The following is a 24,112-nucleotide window of genomic DNA, read 5'->3' as shown; positions in this document are numbered from 1 at the left end:
TCAAGTAAGTGGCTTTTAAATGGCTGCGCACATTATATACTTAACAAACATCTCTTATCTCTTTTCTTCATGCTATTTTTCTGGATTGTCTGCAATTCCTCAGCCAAATGACACTGATGTAAGTAAATTATGCTCCTAAAACATATGTCTTATTTTTCTACAAAGGAAAAGTTGAAACCTCCCGCTGCGTTCTGCTTCTCACGCATACACACAATCAAAGACAAGCAGGAACAAATCAGACACTAAACTCCAAATGAGACACTCAGAAGCTAATCACAGAGAGACGTGCATCAACAATGTACAACAAACACTGTGTTTTATGGGCAGTCAGAAGCTAGACGTCTAAAACCTATCAATAAATCGTGTTTAGAGTGTTTTCCGGGCTCACAAACATGCTAATTTTCTTGTCTGTCCCTGGTTTCTTTAGTGTTCTGCTGTTGAGGGGGTCTGTCCTCTCCGCTGTGATACACTTGTAAGTATATATTTTGCCTATTGGAAAACTTTCTTAAATCTCACTTGACTTAAAATAACTTTTTTATGGCTAAACTATCTACACACTTTTATTTTAGTACATTTATACTTTGCAAAGCCACGAAACTCTGAGATTCTCTTATTTAACGGTAAATGTCGTTATGGACTGCTAATAATGGAAATCTTGAGCAAACATTGATGTCCCAAATCAGTGTAATCATCATCAGTTGTGTTTGACTATTTTTCTGTCTTACATGACTGATTTTTGTGTCTCTGCCTCTTGAATCAGGATATTGACTGTTACGCCATTGACAATAATGGCTTTGTCCTCATTTCCAAACGGCGCAGTGATGTAAGTTGACACACACACTCCCACCCCACAGTCCCACAAACATAACTGAGTTGAAGTGCCTTTTAATCTTTGGCATGATTGTTTGAGAGCTCTTGCATTTGCCAGTATTCATTATCTTTCAGGAGAGGTACAATTTTTAAAAAAGCCACTTTAGTTATAAATCTCAATCACAAAGTTTTCCTGCAAGAATTTCTCTCTTTATTATAACCGTTAGTGAGTAAGCTATTTCAGTTTAGCCAAGTCTTTTCCGGTACCCTTTTTTGCTCTGAACATTAGGCTTTGTCTCTAAAACATTTTTAAAAATGCATTTTTAAAGGAAAACAGGAGAAGGACGGATGTGTCCAGATTTGGCCTACAGGAGTTGAATCATGGCTTCAAAGTGTGAAGACAAAGGCTATATCAGAACTCCTCACTATGAATATAGACAACAATGCACTGCGTTTGAACAATTTTTGTGAAAAAAGGTGTATTTAAATGTTTTTTTTAAATCAACTATCAACGTTTTCATCATCGGTACACAGTGGATTTGTAAATAGTTGTTGTAAACACTCATATTGATTAGATTTTCACTTTGTGAATTTGGTGACGTTAATTTTGGTGTCAAAAAAAAAAAAGAAGTTAGCATGGTGTCCAAATTGTTTTTAAAATCCAAGGCACTAGGTAGTTTATATAGACACTGTATGTTTTGTTTTTTTTTGCAGTTAGGGATTAAGGCGGGAATTCAGACATAGCCATAGAGTAATTATGTGATGGAGTGGGGCAACATCGCCATTTATGGTAAAACAAAACTTGTCATTATTGGAGGCAATCAGTGCAGAGAAATATTGAGATTATATTTAGTAACTAGTGGCAATCCCAGATCTCCATAGTCTGGGGAGAACTTTATTCTCCACCATGGCAGCTCTCACCTCCACACAGCTGCATTTATCAGAGACACTGGAGGAAACAGGCCTGACCTCCACCCCATTAAACACTTTTGTGTGCTCTGCATGCCACGGTGACCAATAAAATCTATTTAGCCGACTTGACATGAATGCTGTTGAAAAATGGAAATCTATCCTACAGCAATTTACTATACTTCCCCATGTCACTGAAACTCCCATTTCTTTAATTATAAATGGTAAAATTGCCAAAGTTTTGCGGTTTTGAAAAAATTGTTTATTCAGGTATGTAGGACTTTGTGTTTCAAAGGTATGAAAAGTGCAACATAATGATCATTTGATTTGATTTGATTTGCCATCCAACAAACACAGTTTTAAAGTCATTTGGAAAAATGGCTCATTGGCTTTAGCTCAGAAGATTTGACAAATATTTTTTGGAAGCAAATCGTATAGCTCTGCTGTTCACCCTATGTGGAACTATACAAAAGAAAAAAATGTTTTTTTATACCGCTAATTATTTTTTCATATATTTTTCAATGTATTAGTTTTATTTATTTATTTATTTAATTATTAATTTATTTATTTATTACTAGATTTATTTTTGAAGCACAAAAAATGTTACTTTTGTCCAATAGTTACTTGCTAGTAATAAACATGTTTTAAACATGTGTTAAACTCCTGCAACAATGACACATAGCATATATTGAATTTCATAGAGTACAACCTTAAAATAGAAATACTACTTTCTTGTTACTTTGAACCCTCATTTTTTTTTTTTACATGGATCTAAAGGTTATTTATTTTGGAAGCATTTTTAGATTTGAACTGTCATAGAGCCTGACAGACATATTTTCCCCTTCCTGTTTTGGTGATATTTCAATCCAAGCAACTGTTACTTATTAAGAACGGCATAGTGCATCTTCTAACATCAAACAACAAAAAAAACGTAACTGTATTAAGTTAAATTCTTTAATTGTTTCAATCAAGACCATTTTAAAGATACACACGTGTGTTTTGTTTTTTTTGACTAAGTGGGGCTGGCTGTTTTTTTTCTGTCTATCATGCATGACAACTAAAACAACTCAGCATTATAATAACAGATGCAGTTACAGAGATTCACTCAATGTTTTTCTCCCAGGCAGGAAAGTTCTTTGGCGAAGTTGACGGCTCAGTGATGACCACACTTATCAGGATGGGCATGTTCAAAAGGTAGAGCCTGCCAGACTGTTGAAATATGTTGGGTTTTTTGGGGTGGGGGGTGGGGGGGGGGTTCTTCATGGAGTCTTTCCGGTTTTCCTGTGCTGTGAGTTATTTCCTCTTCTGTTTCCTGTAAATGCTCACTGTAATTCAATGTTTTCTTCTTCTACTTTCAAGGATTTGGGGTCTTTTTTTGTGAAAACTGCATGTAATCTCTCATCCGATTTTAAGATTTGATCATGCTTTGTCTGAGACGCATATGCCTTTTTCTAAGTATGAACTTTTTTAGAAATATTTGTCTCCCTGTTTTTTACACGTCATTTGAGGAGCAAGATTAATTTAGTAAAACACGTCCTCAATCTGAAAATGAAAATAAATTCATGGCTTTTACCCATCATGGAAATCAACCTCAGCAGGTCAATTCTGTGTGTTGTATGGGTCTGAAGAAGTACAATCATCAAAAAATGGCTTCATGTGTGTTTTCTTGTGTTTCCTCAGGGTGTCGTTGTTCGACTACCAGGCCATGTGTAAAACAAACACACACTCTGTTAGCAGCGCCCGCACGCTCTTCAGTGTACGTCAAGGGAATTTTACCACATAAAGGTTCCAACAAAGGTTGTATCAACTTTAGTGTCAAAAAAACATATCACCTTTTTTTTTGCCTATTTAGCCTTTCTATGGTCTGGCTTCAGCCTTCAAGTGGATCATCTCCAACTTCCTGCTGTAAGTGTTCTCAGGGTCATTTTTAAAAAGATTTAAATGACAAAAAAACCACAAGGATGTTCAGTTTTTAAATCAATATGGCAAAGCTTCACATAATTTCCACCCTCACTGAATTGCAAACAAAAGGGAATCCACTTAGATGTTTCAGAACCTGGTCAAATTGAAAAAAGCAAAGAAAGGCAAAAGAGAATGGAGTCAGTGAGGAATTATTTATGATGTTACAGCCACTTTTACAAGCAGGTCAGTTTTTATTTTAATTATTAAGCAAACTTTTGAAGCTCGGTTAGCTTTCTGCTAAAGTTTCTTCAAGAAAAAAAACTCAATTACTTTCAAGGAGATGGGAAGTTGCAATCAAAAGTTTTTTATGCCAAATATAGTTTTTGGCAAAGACATGATTTTAAAGTTTGGAATGACTGTCACACAAGTTTTTCATCAACCTGACATTTTTAATTTAAGGAAAGTGGGTTTTCTTTTTACAAACCTTCTCTACTTGCAAAGCTGCCCATTACAGCAGAATATTTTCTGGACCCATTATATTATTCCCTGGATACAACTTTGGGTTGTGGCCCAGTTTTTCAAATCTGCATGCAGCATGCTTGAAGGCAATCTGCTTTAAAGTCCAGTCTCTGCCAGCCAACTGAACTTCTCTCTTCATCCACTTTCCTCTCTCTTCTACATTAAGGTTCCTACTGAAGTTTAATATCTGTGGATTCTGGCATACAGAGCATTTTGCTGAGGGTAAGGGCTAAAAGAAAAGAAACTGTGCCAATTGTATGTATTTTATTTTAGTCTTGTTTGAGTTATCTGACTCAAAGAGCACATTTTGATTTATCTACAATAAAACACCTCCATGCATTTTTCTGAGCAACCACAAAACATTTTTGAAGAATGTATTGAAAGGTTAATCCCATGTCCTCACTAGAGACCAACTTCTAACATGTTTGTGTTGCTGACCATGACGCATTAAGTCACTGCTGTCTCCTTACCTCTCATCCACTTCTTTGGTTCCATTAACAAATCCTCACCTCATTCATCGGCACACCCGTTGTTCATCCATCGCATTTTCTCCTCATCATCATCCATCTTCCAATCAGCCAAGTCATCTTTCAGTGTGTGTGAGTATCTGTCTTCGATGTGTTTTTTAAAGTCCCTCTCCACTCATTTGATCTATTTTAAAAGCATTCCCAGTGGTCTTTTAGTTATGATTATGATGTTTTTAGCCAAAAAAGAAAAGAAAAGATGGTAATTTTCTATGTAGGACATAGTTTCTTCAGAGCGGGAGGATTTCATTAGAAATAGAGTTGTGGGCGGGACCATTGATGCAGAGCAACCCTGCCCCCCCTTCCCACAAACAGGCAGCTTGTGGCCTTTTTCTTACTTTATTTTTTCATCTGCTTCGGATTCAAAACGATTTGAAAAAATAAATACTCAGCTATGAAATTTTTAAGCTTCATTTTCTTTATACATGTCCTTCATCATTAGAAAAATGCCCCGAGAACATGTTAATACCACCAAAAAAAAACAGGATTTTCTCTGGAGTCGGTCTTCAAGGAAGAGCAGTGTTTTTGTAAAAATTCCCTTTTTCATTTGTTGATTGAGTTGTTGAAGCCTTCAAACACATTGAAGCTTTGCACATCCGATTACATAAGGCTTTTAGAGGAAGCAGATGCAGCTGCCAAAAGCTTCAGAAATGACTTTTCTTGAAGCGTCTGAATTCTAGATTTCCGGGGTTTATGCATTTTCTCAATGCCTCTTCTTCTACCACATTTCAGAAACATCCATGTTAGGCTGACTGATTATCCTAAAATGATGTATACAGCTGATTTTGTTCATTTGTGATGGATAACTCCACCCTGCCTCTTCACTAATGACATTTGGAAAAGGCTCCAGCCCCACCTTGACCTTGAAAAAGTGAAGAAAATGGGTGGTTAAATGACAATTAAGCTGTTAAACAAAACACCATAAATCACAGCCAGACATCTTACATTTTAATGAGCCATTATATCTTTCCTGCCAAATTCCAGCCCCATTATTTCACCTGTAAACACACACCACATTCACTCTTGTTTGGAACATGCTGCAAGCTAAGTACCAATTAATAGCTTGAGTGTTAGCTTTTAGACACCAGCTCTCATTCTCCTGTCAGCCACAAACAAATAGCTTCACCAACATTTTGACTTTCTTCAATATTCCAACCCAAAGATGTGACCCTGTCTGTTTCTCCATTAGCCTATGTTCATAAGAAAAAAGTGGACATCCTGCAGCCATGTGACACTGAGTACCCCAGCTTCATTTATGAGCCGTCAGTCAAAGAGACCAACAGCATTATCAAGTGTGGACGATGCCAGAAGTAAGCACACACTTGTGTACACTTTATGAACATCAAAAAAGTTAAATGGCCCTCTGCAAGCCGCATTAAATTATATTTTTAAAACACATTTTCAGTGCCTCTGCTTTATTTGAGCAGTGTTTGTTTGTTTGAATGTTTTATCAAGAGAAAGGTAAGTGTTGGGTTATTGAGAAATTGGGAGAATGGGAGACAGAGTAGTAGGTAAATTTTAAGGAGCAGAAAAAAAGAGAAAATAACTGGATTCAAATGGAAGTGGATAGGAAAAGCATACTGGTCATAAATATTGTGTTGAGTATGACCGCCCTCTTGTGGAAAAATATGGTATTTCAGTCATCATTGACCCTTAAGTCTAAAGACACGCACAATAAAGTTTATTTATTCTATGCTGTTTAAGAGCACTTATTCTGTTTGTGTCAGAATGTTTGTAGTGCAACAGATCCCAGAGAGCAACCTGTTGATGTTGGTTGTGCAAGCAGACTGTGACTGCTCCAGGCAGTACCCGCCCATAACCCTGGAGCCCAAAGAAGTCAAATATATCCTTTGATTTGGGTATCTAATATACATTATGAAAAATCTAAATACATTTTTAAAAATCAATTGATCTCAGGAAGAATATGGATTTTTCTTACATCCTCTACGTTTTTACTATGACCCAAAAATGTGTATTATATAATGCCCAATTCTAGACGCTATTGGTTTTTTGTTCCCCTTGACCCTGTTCAACATAATGCATCAGTGAAGTGTGACAGAATGAGGTCTCAGAAGATTCGCAGACGCCCTGAGTCCTGTCATTCTTATCATCCGCAGGTAAGCTTTCCACTCGTTATATCCTCGTGCTTATCTTTTTATTTTTGTCTATATGTTATTTGTAAAGTATTAAATAGCAACTTGTTGATTTGAGTAATAACCTGCAATAAGTTCTAATCAAATTGTGTCTCTGCTTGGGTCCTGCAGGAGAATGCAGACGACTGTGGAGGGGCATCTGTCATTTCACTGTCATATGTCCTCCTCCTGCTATGTCTTTCCATTGCTGGATCAATTTCCTGATGATGGACAACTTTCTTACAACGTTTTTAAGTCTTCTTGCTCTCATTAAAAAAAAGGAAAAAAGTCTTGGACTTCTGAAGCATTATATTTTGTAAGTTTAAGAATGACAACCGAGTAAAGCAAGTTAATGGATTGCTGTTGCCATGGACACTTTCCAGCAAACTCACTCCTGCACGCCTTTGAGTCACAGATTGAAAATGGACTGAAAAGATGAAGGTTACAGCATCTGTTTTTAAAAGGAATGGTGAGTCACAAGTTGCAGCATAAGTAATTAGAGCAAGAGTGCAACACATCTCCAGTTGTCCGTCTCCATCTTCCTCTGATCTGAAGATCACAGGCAAGGCCTAGAGCGCATTTGCAAATATGCACTTCAGCCTTCAAGATCCACATTACTGCATCTGTTTTTGTTATATGTTGCATTTGAAAAAATAGTTAGCGTGAAGAGAAACTTGAGTTGGTAAATTGTATCACAGGGCATTTTTTAAAGGGGTTTGATGAATCAACCAAAGCAGACTAGATGAAGGCCCAGTCAGAAATGTCTTATATGAGTGGTATCAGAAATATTTAAGTTAAAAGTTGGAAGGGTCATACTTTTATCCCTAATTTTTACATGTTTTAAGACTAATTACATTTTACCTGCCACAATTTTAAAACGTTTTTCTGCCTTTTTTTGTCTTGTGCACTTTCACCATGTAATTAAATTGTTCTTGAAGTTAAAGCAAAAAAAAGTTTTTCTTTTGCATAACATTTTGCCTCAGGTTTTTTTTTAAGTATCTGTAATGCTCTGCTGAAAAAAATAAGTAAACAACTTTAAAAGAAAAAAGAATCACAATGGTATCTATCTAATGATAATAACATTTGTTAATGTTGATTTATTTACCAATAAATTACAATGTATTTTTATATTGATTTAACTGAACGCTTCTTTTTTTCAAACTTCTTTTTTTCTTCCATTTTTGCATGTTAAAAAGATTTACTTCTAATATATTTGTTACCTTTTTTATATTCTTTTTAACTAAAACATTTAAAATGGTCTGACTGAAATTATTATTTTTGTTGTTGTTGTCTTTGGTTGTGTTATTGACAGAGGTAAAATCTAATATATATGAAATGTTTATGATTTTTTTTAGGAGGAGCTAAAACTTGGAATGTGATTTTGTTCTTTTGTTCTGTTTTTTTCCTTTGTAAAACAAACCTGTAAATTGTTCTTATGAAAGTATTACATGGATTAAAGCCATTATTTATAAAATAAAAGATCCACAAAGTTGTTTTTATTACATTTACTTTGACTGTGTGTCATTTCTGTTTGTCTCCTTTTATTCACCTATTATTTATAAACTTATAGTTTCATATAAATGAGCAGTAAATTTATAAAGATATAGTATGATAGCAGTGGTTGTTTCAACAAATTGGATTGTGAATGACAGATGATTTCAAAAAATAAAACTTTATTTTCCAATAAAGTTTTACAAAATTACTTTTTAAGGTAAAATCCTATGTGTTATAGTTATTATTGTATCCTTTACATCAGAGTAAGTATTCAAATGTTGATCAAAAGCCAGATTTAAATTTATTTATATGACATTATTGATAAAATGTCTAATATAGTGTAAAATGTGAGTCTACAAATAATACACCAAAATAGAATGTTTTGTGTCTTGTCAATGTACTTAAAATATTCATTCATTCATTAATTCATTTTCTTAACCGTTTATTCCCTTTCGGGGTCACGGGGCTGCTGGAGCCTATCCCAGCCACTTGGGCGTCTTAAAATATTTATATTTTTAATTTGAAAAAAATATTATAGTATAATTACAGCAATACCTAATACACAGGAAACTATATAGTTGGAGATCATGTTTCACTCTTCTCTTTACACATAACTTTGCTTTTTATTTTCACTTTTAACTTTGTTGTCAAGAATTGTTACAATTTTTATTAAAAGACCATTTCTTCCAGCGATTTGTGTCAAATTTGCTGAAATTTTCAATCAACAAAACAGTAATGGCAGGTGCACAGCTGTACGTAGAAAAAAGCGTGATCTATTCTATCTATTTGAGTTCTTTTAGAAATTGCATTTCCATTGTTGTGAAAATCATTTATTAATAAATAAATAGATATTGAATTCCTCTTTTAAATGCGTAATTACAAAATACATAACAGAATAATTTATATTTTTTATAGATGTCGTATTCAGTAGTATGAATGTTTAAAGTGAAATGCAGATGATCAATGAATCCGTCATTCCCAGCAGAGCAGGCTGTAGTTAGTGAATACGACCAGCAGGGGCGCTGATGCATCTCCCGGAGTTATTGTTTGTAGCTCCGATCCTCTGCACCGCCAGGCGGACGGAGGCACGAAGCAGAGGAAAATGGCGGACGGTGTGGATCATATCGACATCTACGCCGACGTAGAAGAGGAATTTAATCAGGTATTAAAATAAAATATTCTCGAGTTTGTTCAGTGCTTTGAAGTTCTTTTTCTAATTTTTGCAATGGTCTTTTCGGCGTTATAGGAAAAATAGGTGTAATTTGATGCTCGTGCTAGCTTCTCCACTAGCAATACACACACAGGCCTCTGTCAGTCAGTGTGCTGCGTTGGTTGCAGCATAGATAGCAAACTTCTGTACAATAGATCTGCATTTTTTATTCAAACAGTAGTACACATGTGGAGGTAAATGTGATGTGGGTTATTATTTAGAATATGTACATTTTTGTCCATCAGCAAAGCGTCTAGCAGCCTTTTCAGTGGAGCGCGCGTATAGGCCGCGCAGTGTGTGCTTTCTTTTTTTTTTTTTCTCCCGACGGAGGCTGTTAACCAAACACGCATTTCATGATAAGCTAGCTGGTGTTGGTTAACTTCACACGTTTAATTGGTTTACTGTATTGGACGTGGGTTATAGTTTGGATCAAATGTAACTTGGTGTACTTTTAAAAACGTCAAAAATAAAAACAAAAGGGGAAAACACGAGTTACACGGCTTCCATTCTGGCAGCAGGTTGGGTCATCATGCATGGTGGGTGTTTTTTTTTATTCTTGCGCGCGCGCACATTAAAAACCGCGCCCCCCTTTTTAGACCGCATACTAAAATCATAACTTACTGACATTTGTTTTGCACAGAATTTGTTATGGTATTATACTGTCGGAGCTAAACATTTAAAAATAAATGTTTTTTTTCCTTGTTTCTTATTAAAATTGTTTAGCTAAACTTAATTAAGAGCCAGTGACTTAAAAATTATTAGTCATGTTTTAGTTTTTTTTAACATTTCTTTAAGTTTACTACTCTTTTTTTCCTCATAAAGCGTGACATAAAATAAAGAGAAAAAAATGCTTTTGGAATTTAATTAATTTAAATCAATTTATTATAGTAATTTGCTTTTTCTAGTAACCATTTTTACTTTTAAATTCTGGTGTAATTTCTTTTATTTCAGCTTCTTCTTGTTGACTAACTCTCTAGCACTATTTGGTCTCCATGTTTTATTATAGCTGCAGCAATTTCCAGTAAAACAGGGAGCTAAGTAAGCGTCTGGTGATATGCAGTAAACTTCTATAGATTAGGGGTCAACAGCATTTGTGACATAAAGTGCCATTTTGAAATTTAGAATGTAAAAAAGTTCAATATGTCTAGAAATGTATTTAATTCCCAACAGCAGGCATTTTGGCATTACCTCAAAGACGTTCTTTCATAACAATATTGCACAAGGAAAATAGGCCAAACTTAAAAAGTGAACTTAAATAACTTAAAACTATGTTAGTTTGAAACAAAAAGTACAGCATTTGTGGTACATCATACTGTATACGTCATGTAAATTAAATCTATCATGGTGTTTTTATTGCATGTAAAAGTAAATGTTTTACTTTGACCTTAGAATGCTAATTATAGTAATATAAATTTTCCACAATTGGACATTCTTCATTTTTTTTCACCCCCAGTAAATGGAGTGGCGATCAGCTGTACTATTCATTTTAAAACTTTTTCTCATTTCACATTTACATTTGTCAGAACATAAAAAAGTCAGGGTATAATCTGACCTTATTTGGTATTATCAACAAACTGAGCTTATAACTTCATAAATGGCAGTCGCTGTGACATCCTAAATATAATTAAAAAACCGGCTGTGCATTCATTAACCTTTAGCGCGTTTCCCGCTTATGCATGCGCTCATCGTATTGCCCCACCTGTCATCTCACCGCCAACAGCTTCAAAACACAGGGTCATTACGTCACCGTGGCAAACTTGTTTTTTTTGCCTGCAGTGCACAATCATTTAAATCACCCGTTCATAAAGGCAGAAAGTAACGTACATTGTGTGAAACTAGGCCTGCACAATATATCGCAAATTTATCGTTATCGCGACATTAAGCTGTGCAATATGCATACCACAAAAGACGGCGAAAATCGCAATAAATGGTTACCTTAAATGTGCTAAAACAATCTCGTGGCAGCTTGAAATATTGAACAAATGAAATAAATCCCTTTATGCATTTAACCAATCGGAAGGACCCATTTACGTTGTTGATCAATCAGATGAGCCCTTTTATGTTTGATGTTTGCCTCCTATGTCGACAAGGGTCATTTGGAGTATAATTTTTAAACTGTTGCAGTGAAATGGAAATTATGTTTTTGGTTGTTTTGCTGTTTGTTTATATACCGCGAATCATATCGTTATCGCAATATTAATCACCAATATCGCATATCGCGAGTTTTCCTCATATCGTGCAGCCCTATGTGAAACTATAAAAGTGGTTGGGGTCACAGTAACAGCGCTGCTTGAATGGACCATTTCCTTTTGGCCCCATAGGGGTGACAAAAGCTCATTGTGAGAAGAGATTGTCACTGTTTTTAATCCCGAAAGATGCAAAGAGGCGACAGATCCAAGTGGTTAATGTTGTCACAGCCACTGTCTTTCCCTCTGCGTCCCAGTTGTGGCAAACTGCCAATTCGATAAGCAACTTACCTTAGATTAGACAGATACATCTGTTTCAATCGTAAGAAAATAAATCGATTCGTTGATTAATCGTTACACCCCTGTACATTACTAAAAATAATATCCATCCATAATATCTTTCACTTAAAAGATGCATTTCTACATCCCCAGTTTTTATAAACGTTGAGCCACAGTTTCAGGTTCTTGTGGAATTGAACCCCACATGTTTTGCTTTAACTGTGTTAACTCATTTTTCTTTTAAAGGAATCGGAGTATCCAGTTCACGAGCAGATTGACTTGTACGATGATGTGATATCCCCATCTGCCAATAATGGAGATGCTCCAGAAGACAGGGACTACATGGATTCAATGCCTCCATCTGGCGGTTCTGACGGAGGGAAGAGTAATCCACCCAATGTGGTGTACACCTATACAGGCAAACGGATTGCTTTGTACATCGGCAACCTTACATGGGTGGGTTTCAACCATTCAAATTAAATAATTAGAAGTTTCATTGTCAATTTCGACTAAATGCTAAGAAAGTAGTATTGATAATTTGTCTCTTTTTATTATTGTTCTTTTTTTACAGTGGACAACAGATGAAGACCTGACTGAAGCCATTCGTTCAGTAGGCATTACAGATGTGCTGGAGATAAAGTTCTTTGAAAACAGGGCTAATGGCCAGTCAAAAGGGTGAGGACAGTAGTTTTTGTTTGTGTTTAACTCTTTACACCGAGGCTTTAGCTTCAATGTTAACGTTCTTTGGATTACCGTGACTCTTCAACTGTGGAAAAAGCAGCCTTACGCTGATGTGCAACACTTTACATTAATGATGTGTTGCATATCGGTGCAAATCCTCTATGAAAACCTGCTTTTCTCCAGATCAGAATCAGCCGATTCGGTTTGATCACGTAAATGGCCAAAGAGTTACGGTATGTCAAAGAGAGCGTGTGTTATTTATGTGTTGACGTCAGAGTATTTTTTATTTTATTATACATTCATATGTATAGGAATCCATGTCATGTGCAATTTATTGTATGCATTTTGTTTAAACCGCGCAGAGTTTATTCATTTTCAGAGTTGTGACGAGACTCAAGACAATTTGAACAGAAGTAATTAAAGTTGTGCCACCACAAAACCCTTAAGGTGATGCTTACTGTCCACCGTACCATTATATAGTTTGATGATTTCCGGTTTGAGCTTACACCAGGGGTGCCCACACTTTTTTGGCATGCGAGTTACTTTTGAGACAAGCTCCAAAAGATCTACCTAGATGGATGGATGGATGAATGTAAATAAAGTATTTTCTGTCTATTCAAAAGCTACACCGTAAGAGTACACAAATCTTTGTGAGGAGATAGCTCTGTTGTGTGTATTAATATTATTTTTATAGTAATACACAATTTGAACAGATAAGGCGGTTTATTATGTAAACAGATAGCAGCGACGATCGCGTTTCATGCTATGCTGACACTGTGTAATAGCAGGACATTTCCAAAGCGCAGCAGGCTTACTGACGGCTGAGCGAAGGGCGGCCCCTGCTCTGTGGGCAGGGCTATTGAAGTGCGTGCTTGTACACACTGCTGCCTGAGTTGGCGTTTCTGTCTCGCTTTCAATGGAGGACGCATGCATGCCTGCCCAGCCTCAATAAACGGTCCTGCAGGCGCAGAATGTCCTCCGCCTGGGACCTGGCACACAGCGGGGCTGGTAGCGTCTTTCTGATGGCACAAAGCGTCTGCGCTTAGTGTATTCAACCTTGCATTTGCAATGACGTATGGATCAGAGGATGCCTGCGTGGATGTTGTTTGTGTGAAAAAACTTCACTGTGAGGATGATGATTCAAATGTGGAACAACTACAAAACCTGGTGGCCTCATGAGTTCAACATTTTATAACTAGGATGTTTTTGCTTTGCATACTTATGACAGGGTGTCTTGTGCTGGTTTCCTTCAGGTTTGCTCTTGTGTGTGTTGGTTCTGAGGGATCATCCAGGAAACTGATGGACCTGTTGTCCAAGAGAGAGCTTCATGGTCAGAATCCTATAGTCACACCGTGCAATAAACAATCCCTAAGCCAGTTTGAGATGCAGTCACGCAAAAGTAAGTATTTCCAGTTTCATCTTACGATTTTCACAAATCTATTTAATTTGCTACAAATGAAAATATATTGCAACTTGATGAATTTTGAGCCATTTGAAACCTTTTATTTATTTATTTAGGTACTCAATCTGGTCAGATGTCAGGGGAAGGTAAAGCTGGTCCCCCTGGTTCAGGCCATCGCTCCGGATTCTCAATGGGCAACAGAGGTCGAGGCAGGTATCCTGGTCCACCTGGTTCTGGAGTAGATCGTTTCCCTCCTGGCCCCATAGGCCCTGGAGGCCCACCACCCCACTTTCCTGGTTAGTTTCTATTAGTGAGAAATCTGTGCTGGTTTGAACTGAAGAGGGAACTATTATAGGAGTTTTATGTGTCTGCATATAAATGGGAATGATCTTTACTTTTGTCTTTTTTGCTTTGCTCTCTACTGTTGTTTTCATAGGTGGAATGCAGGGTCTTCCACGTCCTCCCCCTGGTCCTCCTGGCCCCCCTGGTCCCGTAGGACCACCCCCTCCTGGCCAGGGTCTACCCCCACCCCTCGCAGGTCCTCCTAATCGTGGAGACAGACCTCCTCCTCCTCCTGTTCTCTTCCCTGGCCAGTTTGGTCAGCCTCCACTGGGACCTCTTCCCCCAGGCCCTCCTCCTCCAGGGTATGGTCCTCCTCCTGGCCCCCCACCTCCTCAGCAAGGCCCACCTCCTCCGGGACCCTTTCCTCCTCGCCCTCCGGGCCCTATTGGACCACCATTGGCTTTGGCCCCACCTCCACATTTGCCGGGCCCCCCACCAGGTGCTCCTCCACCTGCGCCTCATGTGAACCCTGCTTTCTTCCCCCCACCTGGCAACAACAGCTTGCCCCCTAACGACAGCCGAGGGCCACCCGGGCCAAACGACCCTTATGGACGCCCACCACCATACGAGAGAGACTACGGTCCTGGAGGCCGGTAAGAGTAGGGCAACTGTATTGTTTTGCTTGTTTTTTCAAAGGGTTGCAAATGTAACCTTTTTCAATGGCACCTTGTAGAGACATGGACTCATCACGGACTCCATTGAGTGAAGCAGAGTTCGAGGAGATCATGAACAGGAACAGAGCCATCTCCTCCAGTGCAATATCTCGAGCTGTATCAGATGCCAGTGCAGGTAACACTCCTGCTTTTAGTTATTCACCGAGTAAAGAAATTCATATTTATTAAGACCATGTCTTTTCTTTTCAGCCGATTATGGCAGCGCAATAGAGACTTTGGTGACAGCTATTAGTCTGATTAAGCAATCCAAAGTCTCAGCCGATGACCGCTGTAAGGTTCTTATCAGTTCTCTGCAGGACTGTCTCCACGGCATTGAGTCAAAAAGCTATGGTTCAGCGTCAAGGTAATGTTAAAAAATAAAAACCATCACTCGCTGAAGATAAGAATTTTAAAAAGTATTTTGTTACGGTTTTGTTTTTTTCTCCCAGACGTGAGCGGTCTAGAGAGCGTGACCATAGCCGCTCCAGAGAAAAGAGCCGGAGACACAAGTCCCGCAGTCGGGACAGGCATGAAGATTATTATAGAGAGCGCAGCCGCGAGCGTGATCGCCATCGTGAACGAGACCGTGACCGCGACAGGGAAAGGGAGCGGGAGAGGGAATATCGCCACCGTTAGCCAGGAAGGAAGGTGAGTTAACGGTTTTGTCTTTAGTCTTCCAAGTTTGTGTTGGAGTTTAATCAGTCTAACGCAAGGGATCAAAGAAAAAAAAGTTAGTCTAATTCCTCACCTCCTCTCTTCTTCAGTTCTTATGGTTTAATTGAAGCGCAGCAACTGGGTTGAACTTATGTTGTTTTTAGGTAGTAAATAAATGATTAAGAAATGATTTGATGAAGAAAAGGAGAGTTAAGCTGGAAAGAGACATAAACCTCACTTTGGTACTTTCAGGTAGGTGTCAGGTAAGTCGTCTGTATAATCCATAAAGAGATGTTAAAAGCTTTTGTTAATTAAATACACTGATAGAATGCACTGTGAATTCTTGAATCTTCAGTGTAGTTCTCCCAACTTCAGTAAATATCTATTAGTAGAAATGAACTTTGTGTGGATTTAACTTTTTCCTTCAGCAGGTGTTAAACCACCAAACCCACAATTTACATGATTCTTTATTTACATCTTACCAGAAAACAATGAACATGTATTCAAGTTAGTCATGGCAATGAAATAGCAAAACACTGGTGGTTTGAAACTTTTGTCTGTTGTAGTTGGACAACGTACATCGTATCTTAAGCTGGTGGTTGACATCTAACACAGGGCTGCCTAATCCTGGTCCTCGAGATCCACCCCCCTGCCTGTTTTCCAGAGCCCTCCACTCTACTTTCTGCTAATTTGTGGACTTGGGAGTTTCCTCATTCTGATTGACTAAACTCACCTGGTCCAGGTAATCAGCAACAAGAAGCGCAGGGAGAGCTGGAAAACCGGCTGGGTGGTAGATCAACGGGACCAGGATTGGGCAGCCCTGGTCTAATACTTCTGTTGATCATTTGAAATATATTAAGTATTTTTCTAGGTTTAATATCAAGTCTTTTATGATTGAACTGTATTTTGTGAAGTATGAATGTTACCTCACTGTGACTATTGGAGTTTGGTGTCTTTTATCTGTTTGTCAGGTGTTGGATGTTAAAAAAATAAAGCCTTTATAGTGTTTAGAGAAGGTTCAGGTTTTAACTTGTCAGATTAGAATCTATTTCTTAGTGGTGGGGCTGCAGCTTCATACGTTTTTGATAGGAATGTTCTACATTGCTTTTTACACACAAAAACATTCTTAAACAAAAAATGAATTTATTGTTAACATATTGCCTTTTCGGATGCCAAAAAAGTTCAATGTAATGATGCTATATGTTGTAAAAAGTTCTACTTGTATGTTTTAACCAAAGCAAATTGCTCACTTTTGAATATTTGCACCTCATTGTAAAACTTTGAGGTTAACCAAAATGCACATGTTCATGCTTTTGTATTTTCTAATGTGGTATGCTGATATTGATATCAGGTTCCCAAATTGTGTGCTTGTTATTTGCTGCTACATATTCCCCAAAACTGGTTAATGAGTTGCTTCTGTATACAGAATGCATTCTTGTTTTAAATTTTGTAACTTTTATTGCTGAGCTGGAAACACCCAACTTTTGGCTGATGTCAAGCAGTGATTCTCTATTACAGTTTCCATGGTTACCAAAGTCCATTAGTGTCCATATTTTGACAGCTTCATGAAGTATTCTTATTTTACAGTTCAGGTTTTTTTGAGAAAGTATTCAACCCGTTAAAAACAAAGTGTGAATGAGCATTCAGAGTTAAAAAATTTTTTATTGGAAATAATTAGATCAGCTACTTTGCTTTAAAATAATCTCTGCATGACCTAAACGCTAGCTAAAGAGTCATATTGTGGTTTACCCAGCATTTTGTACAATTATCTTGCTGTTTTTTTCATGCAGCCCACAGTTAAATTCATGTGAATGTAACAAGATTTCATGTAGCTCAAGGGTAAAGCGTGTTACCGTAAAATGTAATGGATTACCCTGAATATTTCAGAACAAAAGTAACTCACAGCATATTGCAGTTGTCAAACTTTAATCAACCTTACAACTTTATTTATAAATGTTATCAACAAGTCTTTAACTACCATGTTGGTTGTAGTCTAATGTCAAGAACTGAATTTAAATATTTTCTTGAAACTTAATTTGATCCTTTTAAAATGTTTATTTCATCAGAATATTCCACTACACATGTGCTTTAGGATAAGATGTAAAATATTTATTTACCGGTAAGAACAAATTAAGATGGAAAAAACACATATAAACTTGGAATAATGACTGTGTTTTAAGTGTGTAATAGGATACTTTTATTTTATTTTTGTTATGCCTTTTGTCCATCCTGATCTCTGCATGTTTTATTCATTTCCTTGCTGTTTCAAATGGCTCTAGGAACCCTTTCAGAGTGGGTGAGCTGAATTTGGTTGTCTTGAAACAGACAAATGTGTAAAACATGCAGGACAATAAATCCAAGACAACATAGTATCAGTATTTAGCTAGTAAAGACAAATCAATCAACTTTCCCACAATCCAGTGCACGTCAGTAAGTCAGTGTTTATATGTGTTGTGCAGGTTGTCTGATTAGTATTGTTTGATAAATGCACACAATATTCTAAACATTTGTCAGAAGCTTTTGTATGATTATTAGCAAACTGTTAGTGCTCCTTTTCAAATTGATTGACATTTTGAAGGATAAGCTTTGAGACTTGTGGCTCCATGTCCGTAGTTGTTGGTGTCAGAGTTTTAATAATAATCATGTTGTCACTCATAGAGAGGAATATTTTGTCTTCACTGTATGACTTGCATGTTAAACAACATGCTGACTTGTACGCATTTTGGAGTTGCAGTTGAAATGGTGTTTTGTGATGTGCTCCTGTTTTCCACTGCCAGAGAATTCTGATGTCTGTAGAGATGTGTGTAAGCTTGATTTAGGAATCCAGGAAGTTGCAGGGAACCTTCAGCCTTTCTGTACAGTTGGCCTGAACCCCAAGTAATATTTCCCATGTTATGCATCCATCGCACACGTAAAACTTCCATCCACTCCCAAAAAAAAAAGACTTTCTTCTCACACAGCAGACAAACTAAATATGGGTTTCCTCTTTTCTTGGTGTCCCTCTTGCTCACACGCTGTGAAGTATTTACAGGGGTGGTTCAATTTACAGAATTGCTGAACTTTAAAATCAGCAGATATGCTGATTTTTAGCCTTCAGTGCTAGTTGAGTTGATGTGATTTCTCCTCTGTTATTTAGTCTTTTACATACAGTTTTCTATTTGTCTGACTGTCCACTGGGGGACCCCTTAATAGTGATGTTGTACATATTATAAAAAAAAATGTTTGTCGTCCTTCTGTTGTGTTAACAACGCAATTTCAAAAGTCTTCGACAAACTGGAATTTCCTTCTCTTGTCACTGGATGCTAAATTCACCGTACATGATTTTCTTTCCAAGTTTCACTTTGTGGGTGAATTTGACCATCATCTGCAAAGTATCCTAATCAAAGGTTTGATTCTGTTCTCATCAGTCAGTTTAAACTGAATATATTATTTAAATCGTGTTTATTTTCTATTCACAAAGATGCTCTGTCCATAGGACAAGGTTTAAAAGCTAGAAACCCACCACCTTTACTGATGACAGTTTGGTTTGTTTCAACAAACAAGATAAAAAATAAAGATATTATTAAAGACTCACTTTGACTCACTTATTGGTTTAGGTGTTTTGAAAATGTACTTGTGGCATTTTTCTGAAGGAGGACATTTATGAATTTTCAATTAAGCTCAAAATTCCATCTCTGATATTTATTTGAGACATTTTAGGCATTTGTTTAATAAACGCAGTTGTAGCGTGAACTTGAATCCGCTTTAAACCCACTGACCAGCTGATGGGAACATGGTGAGATGGACACAGTTGAAAGAAAATCATGTAGCTTGGATTTGGCTTAAGAATATTTAAAAATTGTCATTTATTAGATTTCCAGTGGGTACAAGACTTTATGAACCACCAGAGTTGTAAACTTATTACTGCAATTGTTGATTTTAAAAAATGGTTTGTTGGTTAAATTAAAGGATTGAATAGAATGAAAAGGGATTTCCACTTTTTACATGTCATGTCAAGAGTTTGTCCGTCTGAGGAACTTGTTAAGACTGGGATGCCAATCATATAATTGATGACATATGACCATTTGTTGTGTCCTGTTATGCTATTGAGGTGTTTTTGTGCTCATACTGCCATGCAACAATTCAGTGTGTTTGTAATGAGCTGAAGTTATATCTGTGCTCCGTCTTTGAGCCATTTTAAAGTTTGTGTGCAGCAGCAACGACATCCTTTCTGTCCTCATCTAACAAAGCCGCAAACGGCCAAACCAGAGCCACAACAGTTTTCCCACAGGTTAGACTCAAACATTTAAACCTGATTCAGAGGGATGCATGTGTGTTTTTTGTGAAATATTTACAAACTACTTTAAGGTCAGTCTTTAAGCTCCACAATCAACCATCAAAGAAAGTTTTATTGTTCGATAAAATTTGTAATTTGGATAGTTTGGTGAACAACTTGGTTACTGTTTTGTCATTTATGAATAACATATTGTTAAGCAGCTATTTACATGTAACGCCTGTAAACGGTCAAATAGATATTTTGATTTGTGTAGCACTCAAATAGATGGAATTTTGCTTTTCTTAATTGGCAGATTGTCTCCGGTTTGGCTCTGGTCTGTTTTCTTGTTGTTGTGATGCTGCTGCGCATTTAATGTTTACATAAAATTGGCGTATGATTTTTTTTTTTTAGTCTTTTCTTTTGTATAGCTAACCGTTAGTAATGCTTAGTTACCGACAGCCCTTTATTCCCTTAAGTAAAAATAAAAGTCCAAGTTTGACTGCAATTGTCATTTTGAGCTTGTCTGTATTTGTTACAGCTTTTTAAAATGTAAGAATTTGTAACAAATCTTTCAGCATTTGAATTTTTTAAATGTACAGTTTGTGCTCCTCAATGAAAAATATGGCAGAGTTGCATCTTGTCAATCATAACCCTTCCTTATAAGTTAAAGAAATGTTGATGTTTTTGTATAAGTTATTGCCCTTTTATGCTAACAAAATCACATTCATTCTCTTCAAAGCTCAGGACAAATTTGGTTTTTGAAGGGGGGGGGGGTATTTGTTGCCAGGAAGAAATCAAGTATGTCAGTTTGAAGCTGGAGTTTTAGGAAGTGCTAACTGTAAGTTTTTAACATTCGGGCAGCCCAACACTGGTCCTGGAGAGCGACCCTCTTTCTTGTTTACAGTGTTCCCTCATTTATGTTGGCGGTTAGATTCCATAATTAACCTGCGATACGGGAAATCTGCGAAGTAGGACTACCCGTTTTTTTTTAAGCCTGTAAAACCCCTCACTACACACTTTGTACTCCTTTCTCAGACATGAATATTGTGATACTTTTTGATACTTTTCTCTCTTGATTAGGCTTTCGCAGCTCAAACCGTCGCACACAAATAAGTCCAGTTTTATGGAATGAAAACAAAGATTTCCTTACGATTGAAAATGTATGTAAAAAAAAAAAAAAAGTTGAGTGGGAGATTCGACAAAGACGAGATTGATTGACGAGGTCTCAAGCCAATCAAAACACAGAAACCAGTGTATTGTTTAAAAAAAAGTGCAAAATTGCGTTGAAAAACCTGCGCAAAAGGTGCACCGCGATATAGCGAGGGAACACTGCTAGCTTTTTCTGCCCCACTTCCTGCCACTGGTTCTCATTAGTAGTCCAAGGCTGGAGGTCGGGCAGCCCTTCCCTAGAGCCAGTGAAAGTAAAGGCGTTTCTTGGCGTTTTCCTTCCTTGGTTATTTATTAAATTCTCTACCAATGTTTTTGTCTTGTTCAATAATAATTATATGGATGTTGCATCTGATGTTTCTGCTAAAGTTGTTGACCATAAACAAAAAAAAATCCCTGATGGCAAGGTCTGTCTTGGTCAAAGCTCTATATTTTTGCCATTTAAACTCAAAATTTTGTTACTTTTGTGTCTAAATTCATTGAACTCTTAGAAATATTTTGCAGATATACTATAATACTTGCTTTTGGGTTTAAAGTTTTGTGTGTGAAATAAGACTTGTTTCCTCTGCATGCATATAGTTCAGACCTGCAGTATTTTAGCAAATGTGATCCAACGTACTGTTATCCTGTGAGTGTATCTGATGATACAATTCAAAGTAACTTCTTTGCATGACATGGTGGTGTCTTTGCTAGGGTTGGGGGCAGTGCACAATCAATTGAGTCAAGCTGGTTTCTTTTAATCCCAATAGTGTGATTGATTTTTCCCCCAATTCTTAAAGTCATCAAGACCACACCTCCCCTAAACTGAAACCAAAGTTTACAGACTTGTATACAAAGAAAGAACTCTAAATGACGGTGAACTGAACCCAGCCTTGGTCTTAGACTACATCTAGTGTAGAGATGTACTGGTGAGTGGGAGAAGTGTTCACTCTCAGGCTGGCTCGAAACCAAACTCCACCCTTCGTTTTGACACATTTCAGCTAACGAGGATCATGGACAGAAGGAAGGAAAAGGAGGAACTCTTTCAGTGCACCGCCACCACAGCCCCTGCTCACCCTGCATGACCGGACAAGACACATCCGCCGACTCTTCCTCCACACCCCCCCTCCATTTCCCTTCTCCTTCTCCACCCATCCTTCTCTGTCTGTTGCCAGCCTGACAGTGGAAGGAGGACCCGATATGTGTAAGACCTTGTTCTCCACGTGTCTTTACTTACCGTAACTAAAGAAAAAGAAAAACTTTCCAAAAGCTCTTTTACTTTGTTTTATTTGACATGAAGAGTATGTGACGCTTCCATGCAAAGAAAAGAAATAAAGTGGCTACGCAATTCACGAAAAGAAAAACACAAACATTACATCCTACATTTTTTTATTTTGCTTTTTTCTCCTCATTGTATTATGTACATTCAGTTTAGAAAAGTTTTTATTGGGGTTATGTTTGATGTTTTTCCTCTCCTGTCTTCTGTGTTTTTCATTCTCTTCATGGTTAGTATGTAAGTGTTGCTTTTTCCGATTAAAGACTAGATGGTGTTGTAATAAAAATGTTTACTGAGGTAGCTCTGCATTTGGTGAATTCCTCTGCACAGTTGATTCATTTACATTAAATGTTTGTTTGGACTGCAAAATGTTTTTAAACATTTCAACAATAGCTGGAGCTCTACAAGGGAAACACTGCAGTTTGGATTTTGCTTAAACTGGATAGATCTGTTACCACTTAAGACAAGTTAGATGAATATTTTATTTTTTTGTATGAGTAATATTAAATGAAGCGACCAAATTTTAACCAAAGGTGGTTTTCAGCCCCCACTGTGAGCTAAAAATGAAGAATGTGTTTCTGCATCTTAATGCACTGAATCAGCTAAACAAGATTTTACTCTCTTCTCCAGTTGATGCATCAATGGTTTCATCTTCATGAAAAAATGCTTAAGGTCCCATGTGAAGTCACTTGTGTTGTCTTTTATGCTCTTTGCGTATTTTTTTACCGTTGAACGGACAATGGAACTAGCTTTCATGTCATCAACTCCATACTTTATGGCGAAATTTAAAAAAAGAAAAAAATAATTCAGCTGTACGTAAAGTTGGCGCTGTGATTATTTTAAACCAGGCGGGTGTTAACACTGGCGAGTTGTAGTGTTTGATTTTGTTTTGTCAATTGAATTTAAGTCCTAAGTAACAGAATCACTGCATACTTTTAATGTGAAGGCTGTTTTGAGTCTTGTGAGTTTGAATGACCCCAAATAATGCTTTGCAAAATGTTTTAAAGAAATTTGTAAAACATGCATGTTGAGGTAAAGGTAAGAAAATGAGGCACCGAGCTTTTTTATTTTTTTCCTTTTACACTAGTATATTTTGTATTGTTTAGATTCATTTGTTCTGAATACGTAGAATATTTTGTTCTCCAGAAGTCTAAAGAGAATCTCCTGAAAATCAGGAAGGTTTGGCTTTAGAAGGGTTATTTGGCATCACACTAGAGGATCTGTGGAGTTTGGGATGATGTCTAAAACCACTCTGCTTTCTGTGCAAGTTTCATTCCCAGCAAACAAGGTAAGTGTCCTCAGGTCTACACGTCCCACTGACAACCGCCATGTCTGATAACTGCATCAAGCAAGATGAAACTACATGGCGAGTGTTAAAATATATGGAATTTTTTGTATATTCTTTGCATTTTATTACTGATTACTTCCATTTTTAAAACCTTTAAATGTAAGCCACATGATGAAAAGCAAGTTTCTGTTCAAAAAAAGTTTTCAATTTTATGTCACATTTTAAACAGATGAGCAGGGCTTTTCTGATGTCATTAACTTGGTACAGTGTGTTTGTATATAGGTGAAAGTTTTTTTCTTTATACTGATTTGATTGGTTAAGGCATAGAACAAACAGAGGGTACTAGTTTATTAGGGGGTGTTGTACATGTGCCTTGATGGAGTCCTGGTGAGTTCATTGTCATTTCTTTAAATAAAATGTTTTCAATTATTTCTGTTTTTCTTTTCCTTT

General features: G+C 37.1%; 2 protein-coding genes across 8 annotated transcripts in view; both read left to right on the top strand.

The window, feature by feature from the left end:
- The window catches only part of cacna2d4a (calcium channel, voltage-dependent, alpha 2/delta subunit 4a), a 91,523-nt gene extending 83,219 nt beyond the window's left edge, over positions 1-8,304 (top strand). For 4 of the 6 annotated variants that reach the window (XM_078942236.1, XM_078942239.1, XM_078942238.1 and 1 more), the window contains 12 exons: positions 104-118; positions 428-472; positions 761-823; positions 2,843-2,913; positions 3,400-3,475; positions 3,572-3,624; positions 4,307-4,362; positions 4,719-4,739; positions 5,854-5,974; positions 6,392-6,510; positions 6,702-6,781; positions 6,929-8,304. In XM_078942236.1, coding sequence (XP_078798362.1) covers positions 104-118; positions 428-472; positions 761-823; positions 2,843-2,913; positions 3,400-3,475; positions 3,572-3,624; positions 4,307-4,362; positions 4,719-4,739; positions 5,854-5,974; positions 6,392-6,510; positions 6,702-6,781; positions 6,929-7,021 — 813 coding nt within the window. In that variant the 3' untranslated portion in view covers positions 7,022-8,304. The remainder of the gene's footprint in view (positions 1-103; positions 119-427; positions 473-760; positions 824-2,842; positions 2,914-3,399; positions 3,476-3,571; positions 3,625-4,306; positions 4,363-4,718; positions 4,740-5,853; positions 5,975-6,391; positions 6,511-6,701; positions 6,782-6,928) is intronic. The other 2 variants (XM_078942240.1, XM_078942237.1) reach the window with 1 other exon arrangement.
- A 994-nt stretch (positions 8,305-9,298) lies between these two features.
- cpsf6 (cleavage and polyadenylation specific factor 6) lies at positions 9,299-24,091 on the top strand. 2 transcript variants are annotated; one of them, XM_004083031.5, is made up of 10 exons: positions 9,299-9,452; positions 12,212-12,421; positions 12,537-12,640; positions 13,900-14,045; positions 14,165-14,344; positions 14,485-14,983; positions 15,064-15,179; positions 15,254-15,407; positions 15,493-15,691; positions 22,100-24,091. In XM_004083031.5, the coding sequence occupies exons 1-9, from the start codon at positions 9,393-9,395 to the stop codon at positions 15,677-15,679; spliced, it is 1,656 nt and encodes a 551-aa protein (XP_004083079.1). In that variant the 5' UTR covers positions 9,299-9,392; the 3' UTR covers positions 15,680-15,691; positions 22,100-24,091. The 2 variants fall into 2 exon arrangements, with proteins under 2 accessions (XP_004083079.1, XP_078798360.1); XM_078942234.1 differs by lacking the exon at positions 22,100-24,091 and adding an exon at positions 15,862-20,455.
- The last annotated feature ends 21 nt before the right edge of the window (positions 24,092-24,112 follow it).

Source organism: Oryzias latipes, chromosome 23 (genome assembly GCF_053564925.1).
Source record: "Oryzias latipes strain Hd-rR chromosome 23, Olatipes_Hd-rR_3.1".
In the NCBI taxonomy this organism is placed as follows: domain Eukaryota; kingdom Metazoa; phylum Chordata; class Actinopteri; order Beloniformes; family Adrianichthyidae; genus Oryzias; species Oryzias latipes.
This window is presented reverse-complemented; position numbering and strand designations above follow the sequence as displayed.